The 25,511-nt window shown below is 40.2% G+C and overlaps 1 protein-coding gene across 1 annotated transcript; it reads left to right on the top strand.

Moving 5' to 3' along the window:
- The first annotated feature begins 209 nt into the window (after positions 1 to 209).
- Positions 210 to 22,239, top strand: prdm2a (PR domain containing 2, with ZNF domain a). The gene is made up of 5 exons (XM_036988159.2): positions 210 to 644; positions 750 to 1,367; positions 3,357 to 3,417; positions 8,759 to 13,271; positions 16,556 to 22,239. Exons 4-5 carry the CDS (start codon positions 8,853 to 8,855, stop codon positions 16,568 to 16,570), a joined length of 4,434 nt encoding a protein of 1,477 aa, XP_036844054.2. The 5' UTR covers positions 210 to 644; positions 750 to 1,367; positions 3,357 to 3,417; positions 8,759 to 8,852; the 3' UTR covers positions 16,571 to 22,239.
- Positions 22,240 to 25,511: the final 3,272 nt, after the last annotated feature.

The following is a 25,511-nucleotide window of genomic DNA, read 5'->3' as shown; positions in this document are numbered from 1 at the left end:
CAGGGGCCTCATTTATGAAACTGTGTGGAGGATTCACGTCAAAAGGTGGCGTAAGGACGAATATTCGGATTTATAACACAGTGTGTACATAAGTCCCATGTATAAATCACAATCAACTCTAAATTTGGCGCGCGTGAGCGAGCGTCTTGTCCCACCCTTTTAACGCCCATAGTTGCCTATAAATAGTGAAATACCCTTAATTAATATTCATCCATACTTGACTGCATGATGACAATGATGGCAAATCCCGACAGAAAGGCTAAAAAAAATAATTTCACCCAGTGTGAAATAAAAGTTATTGTAGGGGAAGTTGAAGCAAGACAAAATATATTGTTTGGTGGACACAGTGTGGGCATTACAAATGCCAACAAGGCGTTAGTGGCAGCATGTGGCGGACGCTGTTACTGCTGCTGGCTCAGAAGGTCGGACCCTCTCAGAAAAAAAAAGTGGTCCGACATAAAAGCGGAGGCCATAAGGCGCATAGCCTTACACAGACAAAGTGTTTGTGCCACAGGGGGGGGGACAGGGACACCGTAGCTCAACCCCCTTGATGGGCGTCTTGCCAGTATTATAGGGGAATCCCTCCTGAGTAGTGACGGAGGTGGAGGGGGAAACGGACATGCAAGACACACCGGATGATCCAGGTATGTAATTAGTATTCCCTCGTTTGAAGAGTAAACCAAATGCATTCAAGTTGTATTTAAACATTTATTTACACAAACAATGGGGACATTTTCTATTGTTTTTAGTCACTGTGTTCAGCGGGGTCGGTGGTGCTGCAGCTGAGCAGGAGCTGAGTCGCCCAGCCCCCTGTCTCCACTGCACCTCGTGCGTCACAACCCTCCAGCAGCAGTGTCCTCACAGATGCAGTCCTGCAAACGCAAAGAGACACCATCGATGCGATTAACGAGGTTGCCAAGGAGTTGAAATGGGAGTTGAAGTGCAGGTCCTTCTCTGTAAAGCTGGGCCCACTACAGCACAGATATCAAAGACAACAGCTCTTGGTAATCGGATCCGGCTCATAAGCCACTCATCATCAATGGCCAGTAAATTTTGCTGTTCTCTGAAAATTCGCACTCTGAATTCTTCCATTCGCCAAATCTTCCGAACGGTGCAAAAGCAGCCATTGTGCGTCATTTTGCATTGTAATTGCATGCCTTTTTATATCCACTCATTTGATTGTCACAGTTACCCAATTGCGTAAGAGAGTGGCATACGCCTTCTTTTGTGCCTACGCAACATTTATAAATGAGGCCCCAGGTGAGTGGGCTTTGATTAGTCAATGACATTACAATGACTTGATTAAAATGACCAGCATTGCTGACCTCAAAGGCACGGATTTGATTACCCCTGAAATAAGAGATTTGGTGAGTCTAAAAAATACTAGTCCTGCTAGGTCAGTTGCAGCTTTCAGGAAGGCGTTGTTGGAATTTTTGTTTAGAGGTGACAAACCAGATGCATCATTTTATCTTGGGTCTATTTGAATGTGCAGTCAATTTGACTATGTTGTTGATGAGCTGATTAGAACAATTAGGCACCAAACTTGTCAATGTTGTCAAACCAACCTACAGAAGCCAAACTGTATTAGTAAGGGCAGTCCCACCTATGCAATAACAGGGGAAACACTGGCCTAATTATTTCTTGTTCACTCCAGCTCATTTTTATGTTATAGTGGCCATTTATTGCAAATTGGAATGAAATTGCAATCCACATGTGGATAAGTTGATTTATTGCACTGTTGTAATGTGTACTGTGTGTTGACCAGGCACTGGCAATGCTGCAAAACGTCAGCACATCTTGAATATAGCCCTGACTTTTTTTCTCTCGTAGCCCAACAAACCTATTGTTGATTGGTCCTACATTTCTGACCTCCACATTGCAGCCAATGAACACTTCGGAAACAATTATGTTATGGCACCATAAGGAAGACAATAACAGATGCAAGCCTACAACTGAAGAATACCCTAAGCTTTATTCAAGATTAATCTACAGGAAAGTATTTTGAAAAATTGTAAATACCCTAAGAATATCAACTGCATAGCAGCTACTGCATTCAAGTGCATGTAATGTCATCGACCTCTTATCATTGCTCAGTTAGCTAACTTTAGCTAAAGCATTCGTTAGCTAGCCACACGTTTGTTGTGTTAACGGTCAATGACAGCTGGTAGATTGGCTGTAGAATGATTATCGGTGTGTTTTAGCTGTATTGTTAGCTAACTGGCGAGTGGAATGGGTCCGCAATGAGCTTGCAGCCAAGTGACCTTTTGAGTTGATAGCTACAGCTCGAGGTGTTCTCGTTAGCCAGCTTGGAAGTGCTAGCTAACCGTGACGTTGATGCGACTAATGTGCAGCTGATGATATCTTACGTAGGGTAACCGTGTTGAAATAATTAGCTAGTTAGTATGTCAATCTCAGAAACCTGGTTTGTTTTGGAGATAGATAGTTAACGTTAAAGTGATGCAGCAGGCGATCCAACAAGAATATGTGGATAGAGCATTATGATATGAAACTTGATTTGGTATCTAACTATAGTTATCTATTCATACAATTAGGGCTGGTTTTTGGACGAGGTAACAGTACAGCACAGGCTCTGCTATGGCACGGTATGTGTCGACTGGGCCTCAATCTTAATTTAGCTGCATTAACTCAAGTGATCACCAATCTCATGAAAATAAATCATTATTAACATTCAGATAACATTTTGTAAGGTCTGATGACTAGGCCCTATCGTGAAGCATGAGCCCCATTGTTAACAATAATGGCTAGCCCTATCTAGTTAGCTTTTTTTTGTCAATCTAGAGACTAGTCTGTGCATTAGCCTCGATATCTAACGTTAGTTGCCCTTGTTTTTTTGTCTTGACAAGTGCATTCATTAGCTAATAGTTAGATTTCAATTGAATTAGCTAACAAAGGCCTTTCTGCTACAAAATATTTTAGTCATGGTAACTTTCATACATTCCTAATCAAATGTGACTGGTACTGTCAAACAGTTAACGTTAGGGATTCATCATCCAAACTATTGCCAAATTTACTGTACATTTTGTAAAATTGTTACAATAGCCTACTAATCAGTCCAAATGACCTTGACAAAAGCTTCTCCCCTGGTCCTGCTTTGCATGTGTTGCTGACCCCGATGTTAGACACTGACAGAATGTTTCAAACTGTAGTTCTGGTTGTTTTTCTCTGCCATCATTGCGTTGCCATTTTCTTGTATAGGGGCTCAAAAGAGCAAGGCGAGCTTGCAAAGAAACACTGCTGTTTCTACTACAGTAAGATTGTCAGGTCGTACAATGGTGTTTTGCTGCTAGTCTCTTACTATTTTCTTTATTCATATATGTGTTTGTCACTTCTTACAGACAGAAGCCTGGTCAAAACAAGCAAAGTCAAAAATGATGCAGTGAACCAATTCTGAAGATGGTAAGCATGCGGTGGACTACTTCAACCTAAATCTAATTGAAATGTGTTTTATCATATCTATCCTCAGGTTTGTAACCCAAAAAATGTAGTTTAGGTCACCCTTATCTGAAAATACAAATGTAAGTAGGTGTTTTTCAAGACCATGTGACATACCAAGCATTTAATCTGTATTTCACATCCATGAGGTGTAACTGCAAATAATATATAGGCTCACCAGTAAAATAAAATGTTACTTGTCACATGCTTTGTAAACAACAGGTGTGGACCAACAGTGAATGCTTACTTATGGGCCCTTCCCAACAATGCAGAAAATAGAAAAGTAAAACACGTAATAGATACACAATGAGAAATGATAATTTGGCTATAATCAAGGGATACCAGTACAAGGTAATTGAGGTATATATGTAGCAGTGCACAAATATCAAGTCCATATTATGCTGCTGATTCCTAGTTATATGTACATATCAGCGGAGGCTGCTGAGGGGAGGACGGCTCATAATGGCTGAAATGGAGTTTAATGGAATGGTATTAAACATGTGCCTTTCCATTGACTCCATTCCAGCCATTATTATGAGCCGTCCTCCCCCAAGCAGCCTCCGCTGATATGTACATATAACTAGGAATCAGCAGCATATGTGATGAGTCAAAACATTTAGTGCAAAAAGGATTAATGCAGACTGTCAGGGTAGCTATTTTACTTTTCTAAATAGTTAACAGTTAGCCAAATAGCTACTCTCGTCTGGATAGTACATTACTTTACCAGTCAAAAGTTTGGACAAACCTACTCATTCAAGGGTTTTTCTTAATTTTTTACTATTTTTTACATTGTGGAATAATAGTGAAGACATCAAAACTATGAAATACCACAAATGGAATCATGTAGTACCCAAAAAAGTGTTAAACAAATTAAGAATCTAAAATATATTTTCAAAATAGCCATCCTTTGCCTTGATGACAGCTTTGCACACTCTTGGCATTCTCTCAACCAAGTTTACCTGGAATGCTTTTCCAGAAGTCTTGAACAAGTTCCCACACATGCTGAGTACTTGTTGGCTGCTTTTCCTTCACTATGCGGTCCAACTCATCCCAAACTACCTCAATTGGGTTAAGGTCAGGTGATTTTGGAGGCCAGGTCATCTGATGCAGCACTCCATCACTCTCATTCTTGGTCAAATAGCCCTTACACATCCTGGAGGTGGGTTGGGTCATTGTCCTGTTGAAAAAAAAATGATAGTCCCACTAAGTGCAAACCAGATGGGATGGCGTATCGCTGCAGAATGCTGTGGTAGCCATGCTGGTTAAGTGTGCCTTGAATTCTAAATAAATCACTGACAGTGTCACCAGCAAAGCACCTTCACACTTCCTGCTTCACGGTGGGATCCACACATGCAGAGATCATCCATTCACCTACTCTGCGTTTCACAAAGACACAGCGGTTGGAAACAAAAATCTCAAATTTGGACTCATCACACCAAAGGACATTTCCACCGGTCTAATGTTCATTGCTTGTGTTTCTTTACCCACGCAAATCTCTTGTTCTCATTGGTGTCCTTTTAGTAGTGGTTTCTTTGCAGCAATTCGACCATGAAGGCCTAATTAAAACATTCTCCTCTGAACAGTTGATGTCATTTCTCTTTGCTTATTTGAGCTGTTCTTGCCATAATATGGACTTGATATTTTACCAAATAGGGCTATCTTCTGTATACCAACCCCACCTTGTCACTTCTGATTGGCTCAAAGGCATTAATTTGCGGAATTTCTACCTCATGAAGCTGGTTGAGAGAAGGCCAAGAGTGTGCAAAGCTGTCAAGGCAAAAGGTGTCTACTTTGAAAAATCTCATGTAAAGTATTTTGATTTAACACTTTTTTTTTTTTTTACTTACTACATGATTCCATACGTGTTATTTCATAGTTTGTCTTCACTATTATTCTACGTTGTAAATTAATAGTGAACTAAAATAAAAAACCTTGAATGAGTAGGTGTGTTCAAACTTTTGACTGGTATTGTATATTAATGAAAGTATTCAGACCCCTTAACTTTTTCTTACTTTATGTTACGTTACAGCCTTATTCTAAAATCTACACACAAAACCCCATAATGAAGCAAAAACTTTTTTTTAGAGATGTTTGCTAATTTATAAAAGAAACTGAAATATCACAGTTGCATAAGTATTCAGACCCTTTACTCAGTACTATGTTGAAACACTTTTGGCAGCGATTTAAAGCATAAAATATTCTTGGGTATGACACTGCAAGCTTGGCACACCTGTACTTGGGGAGTCTCTGCCATTCTACTGTGCAGATCCTCTCAAGCTCTGTCAGGTTGGATGGGACTGACGATGTTCGATCGGGTTCAAGTCCGGGCTCTGGCTGGGCCACTTAAATACAGGCGACTATATTGATAAGTCACCTTGTCCTAAAGATTTACACGGTTATCAAAACGTCAGTGTAAGCCTACACGTACCCCCCCTGCCGACCCCCTCAGTTTGGGAACCACTGCTCTACAGAGCCATCTGTCTTGTTATACCATGTTCAAGACAACTGGGAACTCTGGGGGGGGTCATTCAATTCGGAATTCCAAGTCAGTAACTCTGACATCTTTATAGAGCTCAGACAGACATCTGACTTGAGGATTACTGACGTCATGATTTGACCTTGAGTTCCCAGTTGTCTTGCACCAATCAAACGACTTGGGAAACTCAGTTTGATCACCAAATTAATTAGTGAAGTAAATGAAAGCCTCACCAGGTAGCTACATATCTATTTTAGTTTCACCGTGCGATCATTCAAAAAACTATTTTTACCTTTCCACAAACCATCTTTACATGTTGCTTGATAATGAGCAAGTTAACCCAAATGTATCAAAGAATGGGTCATGCGTCCACAATTTAGTTAGTGACTACTGCCTGGCCAGTGATCTAGCTAGCTGCATTTCAGTAATTACCTATCCTCCTAAATGCGATGGTCAAGTTGAAAATAGTTGCCTGAAAATGAACTAGTCACCAGTTATTGTTGCCCATGGTGTAGTCATGTCTAACCAGTTGGCTAGTGTAGCCTGTGTGCCCTTGACCTACAAAGACTAGATAGCTGTGTTTTTTTTGGCATCCACGATTAGCTAGAAAGTTGGCTACTTCATTGCCAGTGTAATCCCTCGATTCTTGACTGTCACACACACACACGATCATTGGGTTCAGGGGAGTTTATTGTAGTCTTGTTTGCCATGTAGTCCATTGTAGTCTCCTATCTAATCCCAGTCCGTGTTGCCAACTCTTCACTCAGTAAGGAAAGTAGATATTGGCTGTCCTGAAAGTCGCTAAATTATGTCATCGATTAATTTGCCTAATTGGCCATGTGCGTGTAATTGTGATGGACGCTGTAGGAGAGAGGAATAATATCGTGGGAGAGACAAAAAGTGAGTAAAAAACACCATAAATATGTTTAGAACTACAAATTAACTTTCTTCTGTCGGTTCTTGTTTTTTTTTTTATGTCACAATTCCAACCCTCCTTTTATCCGGGCTTGGGACCAGCAAAAGTGACCCAAAGGAGACACTCTGGCGGAGTTACTTAGTTTTTTTATTTTCTTTTAGTACATTTACATCCCGCCCTGAATGTAAGCCAGGGCAGGATCAGCCAGCGGCGGCTTCCCGCATGCGCAATTCATTTGCAGTCTGGTCACGGAGGGGTGAACATCTCCTGCTCTGACTGCAGCTGGGAGGTACTGGCCCGCCTGTGAGTGTTTTGGGATGGGGGTGGGGCCCTCGAAGAGTAAGAATGATACGTGCTTTCACGTCAGTCTCCAATAACACCAGAAAAAGTTGCTAGATTTGTCGCGAGTACTTATTTTCCACCGTAATTTGCAAATACATTCATTAAAAATCCTACAATGTGATTTTCTGGATTTTTTTTTTCTCATTTTGTCTGTCATAGTTGAAGTGTACCTATGATGAAAATTACAGGCCTCTCTCATCTTTTTAAGTGGGAGAACTTGCACAATTGGTGGCTGACTAAATGCTTTTTTGCCCCACTGTACATGTCGGCAATTTATTAATGAGTAATTTGCCAAAATGGGCAATGGAAACACTTCAAACACTACATTTCTTTATTGGACACTAGGTTGTAATTATTATATATATTTTTTTAGGTGTGACGCCATTTCATCCAGCTGTTTTGATCGACACAAGATGGGTAAATGGAAACGCACCCTAGAAGGAAATTGTCATATTTTCAATGCAAACTTTCTAAATGTCAACAAAAAAAATCACTGCACAAGTTAATGGAAACATAGCTATTGAAGTTGGTGGTTACTACTGGGTTCAGATCCGAGGTGAGAGAAATTGTCCGCCATGTTTTGATAAGTGCTCAGAGTGATGTCACGCACTTAAGGCTCAACCAATCACCCGACGAGTTCTAATGAAACGAGACTAATGAATATTCATGAAATAAATCAAATAGTTTTTTTTCTCCACTCAAAAACTCACAATTTATTCACTCCTACCAATGAGACATGGTAGTCATTACTATGGCAATTCAAGATGGCGCTCCCCATACCTCTAATAAACATTTTTCAAGATCAAAATACAAAAAATAGGTGTTTCTTATATTACAAGCACGTTTAGTATTAGTGGATTGAATACGTATCTTTGCTTAGCTTTAAATCCTGAAGTGTTCACATTCCCCATGGTAAAAACACATGACATACATTTCATTAATATAATAATCAAGAAATTATGAAATAGTTTGACAACCCTGTTTTTTGTAAGCTTTTAAATGATAACAAACTCAACCGTTTAACTTTTCCCGTGATGAATAAGGCATGGATGTCTGGGGTATGTAAAATAAGTCAACTTTGAGCACTTTTATCTCTTGACTGTTTTGTCATTCAGGTACAAAAAGTCACTTTCTGAACACATCTTCTACAAGGACACATTTTGTATGAAAGGTTTTGTTCAAATAAAAAGGGGTGTTATCAAAAAGTGATTGAATTCAAATGGCCTTTCCCTATACATATCTTATTGGCACCTAAGTATCGTGCTCATATCGTGAGATCCTTGGCAATACCCAGCCCTTGTTTTGAAGCTATAGTTGTCCAAAAATGTATGTACCAATTAGACATTGACCCTTTGATAAATACAAATGGAAAACATTTTTTTTCCCTGTTTTAAAATGTACTGCACCGAGCAGGCCATTGAAAAGTTTGATTAACTGGGGGTTCGGAAGACGTTGTCGTGCAAGCAGGCAAATAGGAATGTTGAGCCCTGACTAGTGTGATTTGAGCTGTCAATATGGGGCTAAATGGATATTAAATGACAGGATCTTAATTTGTATATCTGTTCAATCAGGTCTGAGCTGAGAGGTTCTCCCACCTGCCGATCCCTACAAAAGTTTGCTGTGTCAGAGGACTCCAAAGAGAAGAGTACGCAGCTTCCCAAGGCCATGGAAGACTCTCTCACTTTATACATCTCAGAGTTGGGAGACGATGACCATTTAGAGGAGGAGATGGAGGATAAGGAGCTTGAGGAAACTCACTGCAGTCTTTATTTAATGTCCATGGAAACGGATGAGCTGGCAGATTCAAACACAAGTTGCCAAAAACCTGAGGCCAAAGGCTGTGGCCTGAAGCAGGATTTAGGATCGGTCTCCCATTCAGCAACCCCTGAGCTACCAGAGGATCCTGACCATGACCCTGATGTAGAGCTCCAGGACTCATTTCCCTGCCAATTCTGTGAAAGAAATTTTACCAGCAAGCAAGGCTTAGAACGTCACATACACATCCACACCTTAGCTAACCACCACACACACATATTTAAGTGTAAGTACTGCAGCAAGTCCTTTGGCTCAAAAATTGGCCGGCGACGGCATGAGAGGAGACATGAAAATGCAAAGGCAAGGCCTGGATCTTTAATAAAGCCTGTGGAGCCTCCAAGTTCTGCACTACAGCGCAACGGTCCAGAATGTGTGTCTTCTCCAAGTAGCTCCAGTGCCTCTGTTTTGGCAGACAGAGAACAGGCGTCTACGTCAGATGAACATGGAGAATTACAGGGTGGTCACACTTGCAAGTATTGCAAAAAGGTTTTTAGCACGCATACAAACATGCGACGACATCAGCGCAGGATCCACGAGCGCCATCTCCGGCTCAAAGGTAAGGAAGCCCCACTGTTGCAGGAAGCAAAAAATCCGAAGCTACCCCCTATTAAATCTCAACAGGATACCAACAACACAAGCCCAGTAGCAGTTCTTGAGATCGAAAGTGACCAAGAGGAGCAATATATGCTGGATATCTCTGGTAACATCTCTGAGAACCTCAGCTTTTATATAGATGGGAAGATTGTATCAACAAGCACTGTCAGCGGCTGTGAGGTAGTTGAAGTGAACTCTGGATCTGCTACTTTAGTCGGACTAAATGCTGTGATTATTAATCCTGCCCAGATCAGTCAGGCTCTTAAAGTAGAGACTGCTACTCACACAGGAAAAGGGATATCTGGTCAACCCTTGACAAAAAGGAGAACTGCCACACCACCTCTTCTACCCCAAATCAAAACGGAATTAGAATCGGAAGTTTTGTCCTCTTCTTCATCAATTGTGTCATCTTTGATAGAAAGTCTCATTCCTCAGAACACAGAGTCTACTATCCTTCAGAGAGAGAGAACAGTTTATCTGTCACCTAAGCTGAAACAGCTCTTACAGATGCAAGATGGCCTCAAACCCAGCTTTGCCCTGATCACAGAAGGCCAGAAGCTGTGTTCACCACTTTCCCTGACTGTCCTCCCAGCAGGATTGGGGAGGTTTAAAAGAAGGACCGGGTCTCCCCCAAACTCACCACAACAAAGCCCTATGTCGAATGTTGAAAGCACAACAACCGATGTGGGTGTTTCTATTGCTGTCAATGCCCCAACGTCAGAGAGCCAATGCAGTTCACCCGCATGCAGTTTATCCAGCAATGATGAGAGTGAGATCTCCAAAAGTCCACCAGTAAACGATGCAATGACAACTCGTGTCTTGCCAGAGGGATGGTCCCCAATGAGTGGGGGTTGTTCCTGCAACCAGCAACCTTTGGACCTATCAAATGCTGTCAAGAAAAGTGAAGACGAAGCCCTGCGGGAAGCTGTGTTGGACTTGAGTGTGCACAGAAAGAGTGCAGATTCGGAAGCAAAGAGAATTTTAGTTCCACAGCCCTTAAATAAAAAGAGGAAGCCAAACACCAGCATGTTGGAGAAGGTGCTGATGAATGAGTACGCAAACCTAGAGGTTGTTGCAGAGCAAGAATTAAGTATATTAGAAAATCATGATGCACCGTTAGTTACAGACTTTGCCATAGTTACTGCTTCGGATATGTCACCTGCTACTGAAGGCGAGGTGTTCGGATTAACTTTTCCCTCTGCAGCACTTAGTCCATCCCCTTCCTCTCTAGCTTCAGTCCCCAGGCAATCAATCTCACCATGCACCATAGCACTTGCTTCCCCATCTCCACATCCAATCTTACCCACTGCTCCGTCGCTAATTACTGTTTTAGCACCACCAACATCTTCCTCTAGCAATTCCACAAATCAACCTATCCTTCAAGTATTGGCCTCTAAGATATCTCCTAATCCTTTAATAATCTGCACAGAAGATTCATTGAATTCAGCTGAGTGTGAGTGGAGAGCTGCTTTGCCAGATTGGGCTACCTCTAATTCTGCAAGCCAACTTGCCATCTCTAAACCCCTTGACCCAACTCTCAATCTACAAGGGCATGTGTTTCTCACAGATCACACTTTAAATCAAATAGCTCTGAACACTACCACAGTTGAATCCAACATTGGATTTGAAGTGCCAACATGCTCTCCAGCTTTAACTCTAAACGATTCCCTTATCAACTCCTTTGACATTACTAGTAATACTGTTTTAATTGAATGCACAGTTGCTCTTGAAACCCCAGAGAACCTTGTCCCTACCACAATTGATTTCCAAGAGAATAATTTTGAATCCACAGCACCTGCGCAAATTGTCATAAATCAGCAGCAGCCTCTGTCCTTGCCTCATGAAACCATTGACCCTACTATTTTAGTATCTTCTTTAGAGCAATCGGTTACCCTTTCAACGCTGTCTGCAGTCATATCTGAATGTCCAACTCGTCAAGAATCCATTTCCTCCCCTGTTCCTGCCATTATTAAAACGGAATCAAACCAAAAGGTAGTATCAGAGGACATATCTATCTGCCCCTCTAAAACGCCGCCACCCTCTGAGGGCACAAGTCAAGTGGAAGAATCCTCAAATGAGACCCTCTCCAAGCTACAAGACACTTTCACTAAGGAATTCATATGCAATGTATGTGATAAGCTTTTTCATTCAATGAAGGAACTGGGTCATCATGTAAGTGAGCATTCTGATGAATGGCCATACAAATGTGAGTTCTGTGTGCTACTCTTTGGAAAGCCCACGGCATTGCTTGATCACAGGTCAACCCTCCATGGCGTCGGCAAGAGCTATGTTTGCTGCGCATGTACAAAGGAATTTGCTTATCTTTGCAACCTGAAACATCATCAAAAGGAGTTGCACCCTGGCCAGGAATGCAAATACACAGAGGAAGAAAATGGCAAGCTACGACCCCAGAACTATAACAATGCAACAAAAGTTAGCACAGAGGCTTTGTCCTACTGTGCCATGGCGGAGTCCAATAAACCTGTCATAAAAGATGAGGGAGAATTAGACGACGCTACTGAGGAACTCTTTACCACAATAAAGATAATGGCTTCTGAGGGAAGCAAACCCAAAGGCCTGGATGTTTGCCTTGGCATCAACCAACACTATCCCAGTTTTAAGCCGCCTCCGTTTCCCTATCACAACCGGACACCTGTTGGCTCTGTAGCATCAGCTACCAACTTCACCACCCACAACATCCCACAAACCTTCAGCACTGCTATCCGATGCACTAAATGCGGCAAAAGCTTTGATAACATGCCAGAGCTGCACAAACACATTCTTGCCTGTGCAAATGCCAGTGACAAAAGACGCTATACACCCAATAAGAACCCCATTCCTCTTCGTCACTTTGCAAAAGCCCAAAATGGAGTACTGTCCTCTACTAATTCCACAAATGGCCAAAATGCTCTACACACGGCAAGTCAAACAAATCGTCCCAAACTCTATCAGGAGCCACCTGCCAAGTTGAAGCTTAATGCACTCAACAAAAGGAAAAAACAGCTGGTACAGAGGGCCATTTCACAGAGGAGTAAGTCTACCTCTTTGACAAAGAAAACCTCTTCTCTAGTCCATGAGGAGCAAGAGATCTATGTCTGTCCGCATTGCATTAGAGAATTCACATACCGCCGCAGCCGGACCAAGCACATGGCCGTCTGCCCCAGGAAACCTGCTGCCAAAGAGGCCAAGAAAAGAAAAGATGGCAGTATCTCTTATACTAAGGAAAATAACGGCCACCTTCGCAGAGAAGTCCTTCATTTGGAAGAGAAATCTGACCATGAACAGAAAAGCAGAGCCCATAGTTCAAGTCCAACAAAGAGGACAGCCATATTACCAGCTCATAAAGTCCTGTCAAACAAAAAAAGTAAAGCCATCATTGCAATGGCAAGTGTCCAAACACCGCAGGAGGCACCCAAACTGACTGCGCTGTCTCTTGTTCGCCCTTTCAACTCCCCACAACGTCAAGGCAGTAGGATGCAGCATGGTGTGAAGGAAATTCGTTCTAACATTACAATGGTGAAATCCCACCAACAACCACCACAGGTGGATGAGCACCCCTGCAGTCAGAGTGGAAGGGTGAGGGGACCAGTGACCCGCAGTCTACAGCAGATTGTCGTCACAGATTCAGCAAAGGAAGAACAGCTGACCAGTCAGGAGCCACCAGGGGATCTGCAGGTATTCTATGCATGAAATCATGGCTAACATTACAATTCTCTACCCTTCTCCCGAAGTGTGCACTCATACATTCCCCCTCATGGATTTAAAAATAACGGACTGGTGTGAGGAATATGGTCGAGATTCATCTCCAGCCATGCTTGCATCAATCCAATACTTTTGAATACATGAGGAATGAGTGAACAAGTGTGGCAGGTAGCTTAGCAGTTAGAGCATTGGGTCAGTAACCGGAAGGTTGCTAGTTCGAATCACTGAGCCGACTAGGTGCAATCTGTCGATCTGCCTTTGAGCAAGGCACACGTAACCCTTAATGCAGTGGTTTCCACAAGTACATGGAGTAGCCAGCCAAATAGAAAAAGTTGCCAGCCAGAGAGTTCCGGGCTAATGAAGTGATGAAGTGATTTACGGGAGTTTAGTGAAGCCCAGACGACCTTCTGATACAGGATGCTGTGATGAGTATTAAAACTGTCATCTGTAATAAAGCGAAGAATGCATCCAATGGTTTAAGAGTAGTTGCTGCCGCATTCTGGTAAATAGTATCACCATAGTCAAGAACTGTCCGGAAAGTTGACTGCACAATCTGCTTCCTGCTGTTCATAGATTGGCAACATCTGTTTCTAAAATATAAGCCCACTTTAAACGTTAGCTTTTTAACTAGCTCATCAGTTGTTGTTTTTTAACGTTAGATCTTTATCAATCCAAACGGCCAGATATTTATAGGCAGCGACCGGCTCCATGAGCGAAGTATCCAATAAGTGAATATGTAGACCATCTGAGAAATTGTTCTGTGAATCACAGAACATATATTTAGCTTTGCCTGCATTAAGTAAACGTTTTTAATCAAGAGCTTTCTGTAATATAACAAAATCAGATTGCAGCTCGAACTTAGCTTTGTCAACAGTCGGTGCAATGGCATACATAACCGTATCGTTTGCATACAGATGAATATTACTGGATTTAATACATAGACCAATAATATTTAAATAAATAGTAAAGAGAACAGCTCCCAAAATCGACCCCTGCAGTACACCTTTCGTAATATCGAGGAAACTAGATTTGACACCATCAGAAAGCAAACACTGTGTCCTGTCTGTCAAGACCTCTCATCCAGGCCCATTTCAGACCGTTTTTGACGAGAAATGGTGTCGAATGCCTCGGAAAGGTCTGTAAATAAAGCAGCACAATGTTGTTGTTTTTTATGATCTAGGCAATTCAATCTAAAACAAGCATAGTGGCTGAAACAGCATTGACCAGATCTAATACCAGATTGGTGCATATTTAGAATAGAGTGAAGTTACCAAAGTTCTTAGCTGAGTTGGTCAGGGATTCTAATACCTTAACTTGGCAAGATAAGTTGGCGATTGGGTGGTAATTATCTAAGTCAGAAGGATCTCCGCCTTTTATGTAGGGGGAGGACATGTGACGCTTTCTAAATCTTAGGGAAAACACCAGTACCAATTGTCAAGTAAAAAAATACAAGTTAAAGGTACATCAATGAGTAGGGCAGAGCGCTGTATTAAGAAGGGGTCAAGTGAATCAGCCCATGTGGATTTCATTACATCGTTCTTTAGCAAGGCAACTCAAAGCAGTGCCTTGAGTTACAGGCATACTATGCTTTGATTATAAGTTACGGAAACACAATATCTACATCAGAATGTTTTAATAGCATTTTCACCTTAAACAATACTACAGTCACTAACATACAGCTATTAATGCTCCCAATGTTTAAGTAGGCCTACTCCCTCTTATCAATGTTCTTGTGATACATGTGCACAGTACATGGACACACACACAGCTTTAAGTACTGTTAAAGCTTCAGGCATTCTAAATGAGTGTGACTATAGGAAGAAAAAACTGGCTCTGGATTCAAAGAACAAATAGCTTTTTTAACTTGTCCAACAATGTTGTGAAAACACTAACTAATCTGTACTGTTCAGGTAACTTTACACACACTTGTTCTCAGTAGCCTATTCCTTCTCAGTTATTCCTGTGCCATCCACATTTGTGCGTAGTTTAGTCAGTTGTCAAGTTCAGGTTGCTAGCTAGGTAGCATGACTATATTTAAGAATGAAGCACGTGTTTAACATGTTGACTACTCCATTGTCGACACTTTAATCAAATCAGTAAGCCTATATCAATATATATATAATAATGTCATATGTGTTTTCTTTTTCATATTTTGGACTTGAATGAGTCCCTTTCGCCACTACCTATTTATTGTTCCCGCAGTGCGGATTCAACATCTTCATCAAATGTTTTCATTTATCTGCAGTTTTGTTCAAAAAGAGCCGTTCACAAACAACTCATCACACTGAGAGTCCTTAGCGGTCACTGGCAAGTATCCACATGGGTTTCGATTTCCTATGAAAATACAAACAAGATATTTGGTTTACTTGTCCCGATGCAATACCGTTGACAAATAACTGTTTATTAAATCAGTTCGACACCTTTTATAAACTAGTCCATTGGTATGTTTGTCCTGGGCTACAACACAATTGTGTACTTTTGGGTGCGGTAGAGGACCGGAGTTGGGAACCTGGCACTGAACTAGTCAACACTTGTTCTGTTGTCAATCAAAGTGCACAGTAGCATGTAGCCTCTGCGCCCTGACTCCGTGGCTGTGTAGGCCTATGAAACATGCAAAAGAAAATAAATGAATGTGGCACAAAACAACAATTCGGTGGATTTCCACTCATAGTTACCACTTACATTACACAACACCTAAAAATGAGTTCACAGGAGACGATGAAGAAGCATCATGCTCTCCCTCTGTGAAAATAAATGTTGACCAAAGTCAACCACAGCGCACAAAAATAACACCGGTACCGAGAGGGACAGACAGGGGACTGACAAACCAGCAGTTTTTCCCTGTCCTATCAATAGATCACTAGAAGATGCATATCGTTCATTCCGGGAGAAGGCTATTCTGACTTGTCTGACTAGCGAATTGAAACTTTTTTTATATGAAAAGAAGCCTAGTTAATTAATGAAGTGCAAAAAGTAGCCTGCTTGCAATGAGTCTTATCAGCTATTTAGCCGATGGCTAGCGCTGATGGAAAACACAGATAATGGCTGATCCCTGGCGGTGATCAGTGTCTTGGAGTGGGATATGCAAAAAGTACATTTGCATTTCACACCTCACACTTGTACAGGTTACACCCATGTACATGTGTGAAACACGACAAATAAAGGCACCCCCTATTTGACTGACGAGTGTACACTTGTAATTAAGGGGGATTAATTAAAGTTGCACCTTTTCTCACATTTAATTTTTATATTCTCAGGATCCTTCAATTTGAGATTCATCCAATGGACTGCTTCAGACAGTGGAAAGTTGAGGATCATGATACATTTGTGGAGGCTTAATGAAAAATACAAATGCAAGAAGAGCTGGCGAATGCAGCAGTGGGTAGGTGCAATCGGACAATGTATGGAGGCTTTCAGAGAACATTTTTGTTGTGCATTTCTTGTCCTTTTCACAGAATGTTTGGAAAAGACTGCTGTGCACTTTGAGAAACTTTACCTGTGATGGGCACGTGCATCACAGAACAAGTCATCTTGATGATTATCTGAAAAAAATAATTTAAAAAGCCCATCCCTATGAATAACTAGTGCGGTTTGCAAGTGGCAATCATAGGGGCATGCAGTTATTACATTTTTTTTCTTCAGTTAGCTATATGTGTACTGTTATGTGGCCTTTTTATTTGGAACCTAAATGCATGCTACCAGTTTATTGTAGTACTAGATTGCCCCTTTCTCACTCAGTCTGTCCAATTTCAAACCACACTTTTTAGGTTTGAATGATCATCAACAAGTGAAACTCTGGATCTCTTAAAAGGATAGTTTTCCAAATGTTTAACGTAATCGTAATAATTGTCATACCTCGAGGAGTTATGTGGCTGTCTTAGAATTTTAATACAAGCTCCAAGGAAAGCCCTGAGAGGTAAACAATGCATGGAATGTGTGTATAAAACCCTAGAGCTGGGCGATATGAGATTAATTGGAATGTATGTCTAGCGCGATATTCCAAATGCCTGTATCTCATGAATCCATTTTTTGTTGTACCTTTGCATTTACACACACCAAGCCCAGCCCCCTGGCACTCACGACAAAGATGAGAGATCACCTCTTCTCTGACAGTGGTTTCAACTCTCATTTGCATTTTAGGTTTGGTCTGACAATCTGTCATATGGAAACCAAAACACATAAAAAGGTTAATCTCCTCTATTATAGTAAAGTAATGTTTCTAATGGGGACCTCCTGGAGGTTAGGGAGCCCCAGATAGCATATGAACACTCATAAATAATGGCAGGAAATTTGCTTTAACGGTTGACTTTGGGTGCGATAAACGGTCCAACTTATTGTCAAACAGAAATTGGGTGTGCCTTGGGTGGTTAATCAATGTCATTCTGATCATGCGCGGAGTGACCGACGTAGCTTGTTTGTTAGCCACTTCTAGCTCGCCAGTAACTCCTCCAGTATGTGTTGACGTCATTTCACACTTTGTTTTTCGACGGAAGCTGTAGAGATTGGTAAGAAATGGAACTTCAAAAGCCAAATGTCTTATTCATCAGTATATATTTTAACGCATTACATGACCTTGGAATTATGGTGCATTGTTATGGTGCATCAGTTATACAGTTTAAAGCTGTTATTTTAGAGTTTTTGTCCAAAGTCTACCTTTTTTAAAGTAGCTGTCCAGTGTTTCCAGATGTCTATGAAATATGATCTATATTTAATTACAATACGAGTTAAATATTTTTTCTTCCAATTCTTTTGAATTATGTTAAAAAGCAGCTGGGTGTATACCAGTCATTAAAATGATTCATGCGAGTAGACCGCTGATTGGCCAGCTCATCCTCCTCAGGAAGATGACATCATCCTCGTTGAGGAAATGGCAAGTTTTTTTTAAAACATTTTTAAATGGTCTGTTTGAGATACTTATCTCAAACCGACGGGGACCCCCGTCTACTGTTCGTCGTGGACTTGTCATTGAGAGATTTGTTTATGAGACCAGTGTTAATAATTTTCTATAATGCCTCCTACAGAAGTTGCTCATTATTAGTGAATGGGCATTATGCATGGTTCTGGTTACATTTTTAACGAAAGACTTGAAAACCAGATCAGTGATTATTGCAGAAAAGCAATTTAAATAATGACATTATTAGTGGGTCTTATGGGTGTGGAAGGAGTATATGTACTCTAGGTATAATTTCACAAGCCATGCATTCTTTAGATTATTGCTGCTGTTTTAAATGCAGGGTATTTTACCTTTAATTGTACAACAAAGCTTATTTAGAGAACTTTTTTTTTTAAATGACGTATATCGTGATTCGAAGCCCTATAAAAACCTAGACTAAAAAGTTATGTTCTGAAATCTTTCATTCAATGTCAAACACGGATATTCGATATTGATATTGTTACAATATAACTTGAATTGAATTATGTGAACTATTTTAGGCAAGGCTTCATACTCACATTACATGCAATGCTTAGTTCACAGGGATTTCCATATAGCTTGTATGCAAATTCAAAGACAGTTATAACTCATCGTGAGCTAAGAAAACAATTAACATTGCAAAACCTCTGTGGTGCTGTTTCGCCCAATGTGGATCTCCGCTTTAAAGGTGAATTCTGTAAGTAATTAAACATCTTGATGGCCCTTAAAGCTAGAGTCTGGGATTGATATATCTATAAATGAATTATATACAGACCATGATTTTTGAAGAATATAACTTCTACATACCTGCATTAGCGTATGGCATTAACTGCCTTACCCAATCATAGTCCAAATTATAAGTTTGTAATTGTAAACAAAAAAGCATCACAAACAAATGAACTGATGTGGTTGTCATGGACCGTCAGTCCTTGCATTTAGATCAGTGTGTATGAATTTGAGAGGGCTACATTTCCCTAGCCCCATCCCTCCGCTGTATACTAAATTAGGAGGCAGGGCGGCTGTTTTGTTTTTTTGACAGTAGATTTCAAAAACCAAATGGCAGCCCTGCCACTTGTTTAGGCACTTCCTGTTCAGTCAGCTGACTATGTGAACAATGGAGAGGTTATGACCAGTTAAGCTAAACAGCCATAATCAAGGAGTTTTTGCACATTTTTATATACAATTAGGTCAATTTAGGCACATTTTTCAATCCCATGCAAACCTGCAGAAACCTAATTGTGGATTACGGAAGATATATTACGCTGCACAAAGCCAAATCCTTTAATATTTTGAAGCAATTCATTGTTACGTTTTTGTTTGTAAACAATTGAGTAATAAAGGCTTATTTTGAGCTGTGGTAGACAGCTGTGCTAAGCTTGTAAAGCATTTCTACTGTAAGTTCTATTCTTCAATAATTAAATATATATATGGTGTACCAGTCAAAAGTTTGGAGACCTACTCATTCAAGAGTTTCTTTATTTTTACTATTTTATACATTGTAGAATAGTAGTGAACACATCAAACTATGAAATAACACATTTGGAATCGTGTAGTAACCAAAAAACGATTCTAAATATATTTCTAATTTGGACTTGGTCTTTTACCAAATAGGGCTATCTTCTGTATTCCACCCCTACCTTGTCACAACATAACTGATTGGCTCAAACACATTAAGAAGGAAAGAAATTCCACAAAACTTATAACAAGGCACACCTGTTAATTGAAATGCGTTCCAGGTGACTACCTCATGAAGCTGGTTGAGAGAATGCCCAGAGTGCAAAGCTGTCATCAAGGCAAAGGGTGGCTACTTTTGAAGAATCACTTTTTGGATTACTAAGTGAATCCATATGTGGTGTTTCATAGTGTTGATGTCTTTACTATTATTCTACAATGTAGAAAATGGCACAAAAAAAAAACAACAACCCTGGAATGAGTAGGTGTGTCCAAATGTTTGACTGTATAGATATCAATAATTGAAATTACAATAGAACAGATCCCAGACTACTTTAATTCCATGAAAAAAAAGTGAATTTTAACTGATGAACATCTGGCACTTTTAGTGTTTTTACGAGCAATGGCTTAACCAGTTTAATTTATTGGACTTCTTGTTCTTGGAAGGTGAAAAAGGTTAACAATGGAACAATATTTATGCATGTGGAGATGGTTTCATATTATGTTAAGACAATTGGTAATTGATCAATTGTTTTCTTCAAATATCAAGCATTACATCCCAGTAACAATTGTTAACGATGAGTGGAACATTTTTGCATATTTTATGTGGTCATCCTATTTATTAGTTAAAGCTAGAATCCTTAAGGGTGAAGCTGCCACGTTCATGTACAATATTACAACAACAAAGAAGTTACTGCAAACAACAACACTGTATTTTTTTCCCCCTTGATACACTTCCCACCTCTGCTTCGTCGACATAAGCAATAACAACGGCTGTGGGGCGGACAGTGACACTTCCATCTTTAAAGGGAATCAATTATTTAGTGATGTTTTAGGAAAAATGTTATGTAATGAGTTTAATTTAATGGATTATGGGAGACAAGAAACCTGCACTAGGAACCTACAGTAAATGGGGCTTAAATTAATTTCAATTTCTCGACAGTAATTATAAATTGTCTCCTATTATCCCCTTTTCTAATGACTGAAATGTTCTGGCTATGCCATGAGAATTTAAAAAGACTTAATTTTTTCTTGTCGATGACGTTTCACTTTTCAGTTGGTAATTGGGTGCAAGTGAAGATTTAAGCACTTGAGATTTGGAAAGGGAAAAAAATGTTTTAAATTATTTTATTACACAATTTCATCCCAAATTAAAAAGCACAACGATTTGTTTTTTTCGTCCTTCACTCCTATCAATATTAAAACAACAAAGGCAAATAAAAGTGCTTTTCAGGTGTTCTTCATATGTTTTGCTTGCTTTCAAATAGTTTGAGACGAGTAAAAGTATGTTATAATGGGAACCTTCTTTGCATACACACTGCCCCATCGATAACTTGCTGCTGTTGGGGTCATAAAGAAAATGTGCGAGGTGCGTAAGTTCATGGAAAATATTGAAATGGCCCATATTAAAGCTACATTCTGGGATTTGTTTTGCAGCAAAACTGCAGCCCGCCACTTGTCTTGGTATACAGCTGAGGAATGGGGCTGGTGAATTGTAACCCCTCTCAAATTCATAGACAAAGAAACACCTGTAGGCTATAGGAGCAATATCAAACTTTAGTTTTCTAGAGGCATTAGTCATCGAATGGACAGTGTACTATTATTGAATTCCGTCATACAGATATACTTTACAGTATCTTCTGTTAATGTTTATCTTGCTCTTGAATGAAGAGGGTTTTGGGGATGTTTTAATTACTGGAGAAATGTGGTTCTTTCATTTCATTCAATCCATTCACCTGACATTGGGGTGTATAAGCAGTTTTCTGTGTTTTTAGGTTAATACAAAACATTAACAAAACTATTTGTTAAAATGTTACCTACTGGCAACTTGTGTTATTCATAGAATGAACCTGTGTCTTGATTGATAATATACATGTGGCAAAAGTTTGATTAATATACTTGGAAGAATAATCAACATAGCTTCTAAACTTAAATAGATAACATGCATACTGTGTATAGTATACATATCGAAGTTTCACTGTTGGCTCACAAAATGAATCAGAGAAAGATGGGTAACCAAAACAGGGTATGTTTTGTTTTAGAATTGGGATAAATGTTTGTAAAACAGTATTCATTGTTTGTTTTAATCCTAGAAAGATTGTTGTAACCTGGGATTGGTGTAGTTTCCCCCGTTTCATAGCAGACTGACTTGAGTGTCAGATATGTGGACTATGTTATATAACTGTGAAAAGTGCTTGTAGCATCTCAAAGTGTCAAGTAAGTCGTGTATATTTATTAATTTAAATCATGTATCAACCTGAACGGTTCTTTTGTGTATGATTTGCACTGTCGCATACATTTCTGAAATGTATTTTTTTTTTTAGTTGTGTTCAAAATAAATGGGGAATGTTAAGTTAATCAAGTGTTGATTCTGTGTTGGTGTTCTTGGTACTACAGGATACGTACAAGGTGCTTGGACTTGAATTTGGCACTAAGAAAGTACTGGAAGAGCACCTCTGTTTGGGATTTGAACGGTTTTCGATGATTTATAAGCTCTCCTGCTCTGTTATAATTATCCTGCAATTTAATTTCAGATCTGTTTCAATTGACAGGTGCATCATTGTCCTGTTGCAGGAGCTGACAACATCCTTATCCTGCGACATCCAAAAACCTGAATTTGTAGCCAGATCACCCCTAAGTACCTTCAAACCAAGTGCTGTATATCCAGTTGACTTGGTTTGGCCATGCAATTTTGTACATGATAAGGATGGTTTTTGGTTAGCTGTTATGAAAGTTTGCTGGGGTTTAGTAGTGGCTATTTACACATCCTATTGATTACAATATGTCCTGGCCCATAGCACCTGACCTCAAACCGTGGTACCCACCACTAAGTCAAAAACAGATGATTAAGAAATATCATAGGAACGATGAGACACATCCACACTGGAATGAAGAGAGCATTCTGTCACTGGGAAAGCTGGCATTTCAACAGCTGGTAAACGGAAATCTGATTTTCTATGAGGAACACCTGCGAGAGTGTGGCGTTGACCTCAGCGAGGAGTCTGTGTACTCTGGAGTGTGCACACAGATCTTTAAAGAAGAGAGTGGGCTGTACCAGCAGAAGGTGCACTGCTTTGTGCATCTGAGCATTCAGGAGTTTCTGGCTGCTGTATACGTGTTTCTCACATTCAACAACAGTGGTGGGAATCTAATGGTTCAACCCGAATCAACCTCTGAAGTACTTACGCCATTCAAAAACAATCTTACATTTTGCCTCAATGTAAGCACAGTGGAGAAGGCCTTAGAGTGAGAATGGACACCTGGACCTGCTCCTCCGTTTTCTTCTCGGCCTCACACTGGAGTCCAATCATACTCTCCTACGAGACCTACACAGACGAAAATCAGCTCACAAACCAATGCTGAAACAGTCAAGTACATCAAGTGGAAGATTAGGGAGAATCTCTCTCCAGGAAGGTGCATCAATCTGTTCCACTGTCTGAATGAACTCAATGACCATTCTCTAGTGGAGGAGATCTAAAGCTACCTGAGCTCAGGCAGTGTCTCCAGAGAAGAACTGTCTCCTGAACAGTGGTCCACTCTGGTCTTTGTGTTGCTTACATCAGAAGAGGAGCTAGATGGGTTTGACTTGAGAAAATACTCCAGGTCAGATGGTCTTTTGAGGCTGTTGCCAGTGGTCAAAGCCTACAGAACAGCTCAGTAAGTACAGTACATGGCTATTCAAAGTTATAGTCATAACAACAAAAATATATGTATGTACAGTGGGGTCTGAAATTATTGACACTCTTGATAAAGATGAGTAAAAATGCCTGTATATAATACAACATTCAAATACGTAGCTATATTGTATGCCCCCCCAAAATTGGGAAATTATATATATTATTGTATACTAATACAATTGCTCAGAGAAAGAGATTTTGTTTTACAAGTAATATTTTTTTTCTCAAAAAGGTAGGGGTCAAAATTACTGACAGCCCTGTTTTCAATACCTCACCATGCAGGGATAACGGCACTGAGCCTTTTTCTAAAATGTTTTATGAGATTGGAGAACACATTGGAAGGGATCTTAGACTATTCGTCCATAAAGCATCTTTCCAGATCCTTGATGTCCTTCGTCTGCTCTTATGGACTGCCCCTCTTAAATTCAAAGCACAGGTTTTCAATGGGTTTGAAGTCCCGAGACTGAGATGGCCATTTCAAAATGTTGATTTTGTGGCGAATGAACCATTTCTTTGTGGATTTTAATGTACGCTTGGTTATTGTCTTTCTGGAAGATCCACTTGCAGCGTAGCAGAGGCAACAATGTTTTTGGCTATCCGAGTACTGATTTAAAATTCATAATGCAGTTGACCTTTAACATGGGTCCCATGACCAATGGAAGAAAAAAGACCCATAACATCAAAGGTCTACCATGATATTTTACAGTAGGTATGGGGTTCTTTTCTGCTCATGCATTCTCATTTTTTTAGCATACATTATAGCTCAGAAATTAAATGATTTATTTTATTTATATTTGCTCATCTTTATCAAGGGTGTCAATAATTTCAGACCACACTGTATATATAACATGAAACAAAGTGTCATTCATCTTTTCTCTTAAGTGACATGACATTTGACTTTTCAAATAAGTTGGAAAGTTGTGACCTCACAGAGAAATGCTGTAAAGCTTTGGCATCTGCTTTAAACTCCTCACACCTGAGAGAGGTGGACCTGAGCTACAATCCTCTAAAAGACTCTCTGCTCTCTGAGGGACTAGGGAGTCCACACTGTAAACTGGAGAAACTGAGGTCAATATTCCTGTCATTTTTAAATATAAGGGTTAGCTATTGTTCAATAGATCCACATGTTTATTTGCATTTGATAACAGCTGAACAATACATTGAAAGAAAAGTCCTGACTGTGAATCAAAACGTAAAAACATACTCACCTCTGTCCTTCAGACTTAATGCATATATTTTTTAAATAAAAAAATGTATTTCACCTTTATTTAACCAGGTAGGCCAGTTGAGAACAAGTTCTCATTTACAACTGTGACCTGGCCAAGATAAAGCAAAGCAGTGTGACAAAAACAACAACACAGAGTTACACATGGGATAAACCTAACGTACAGTCAATAACACAATAGAAAAAATCTATGTACAGTGTGTGCAAATGTAGTAAGATTCGGGAGGTAATAATCACAATTTGGCATTAACACTGGAGTGATGGATGTGCAGATGATGATGTGCAAGTAGAGATACTGGGGTGCAAAAGAGCAAAAATAAATAACAATATGGGGATGAGGTAGTTGGGTGGGCTGTGTACAGGTGCAGTGGTAAGCTGCTCTGACAGCTGATGCTTAAAGTTAGTGAGGGAGATATAAGCATCCAGCTTCAGTGATTTCTGCAATTAGTTCCAGTCATTGGCAGCAGAGAACTGGAAGGAAAGGCGGCCAAAGGCGGTTTTGGCTTTGGGGATGACCAGTGAAATATACCTGCTGGAGCGCGTGCTACGGTTGGGTGTTGCTATGGTGACCACTGAGCTGAGATAAGGCGGGGCTTTACCTAGCAAAGACTTATAGATGACCTGGAGCCAGTGGGTTTGGCAACGAATATGTAGCGAGGGCCAACCAACAAGAGCATACAGATCGCAGGTGGGTAGTATTTGGGGCTTTGGTGACAAAACGGATGGCA

The sequence above is a fragment of the Oncorhynchus mykiss genome, chromosome 9, assembly GCF_057628025.1.
Source record: "Oncorhynchus mykiss isolate SJ-2025 chromosome 9, ASM5762802v1, whole genome shotgun sequence".
NCBI lineage: Eukaryota > Metazoa > Chordata > Actinopteri > Salmoniformes > Salmonidae > Oncorhynchus > Oncorhynchus mykiss.
Note: the sequence above shows the minus strand (reverse complement) of the source record. Positions and strands in the feature narration are given on the sequence as shown.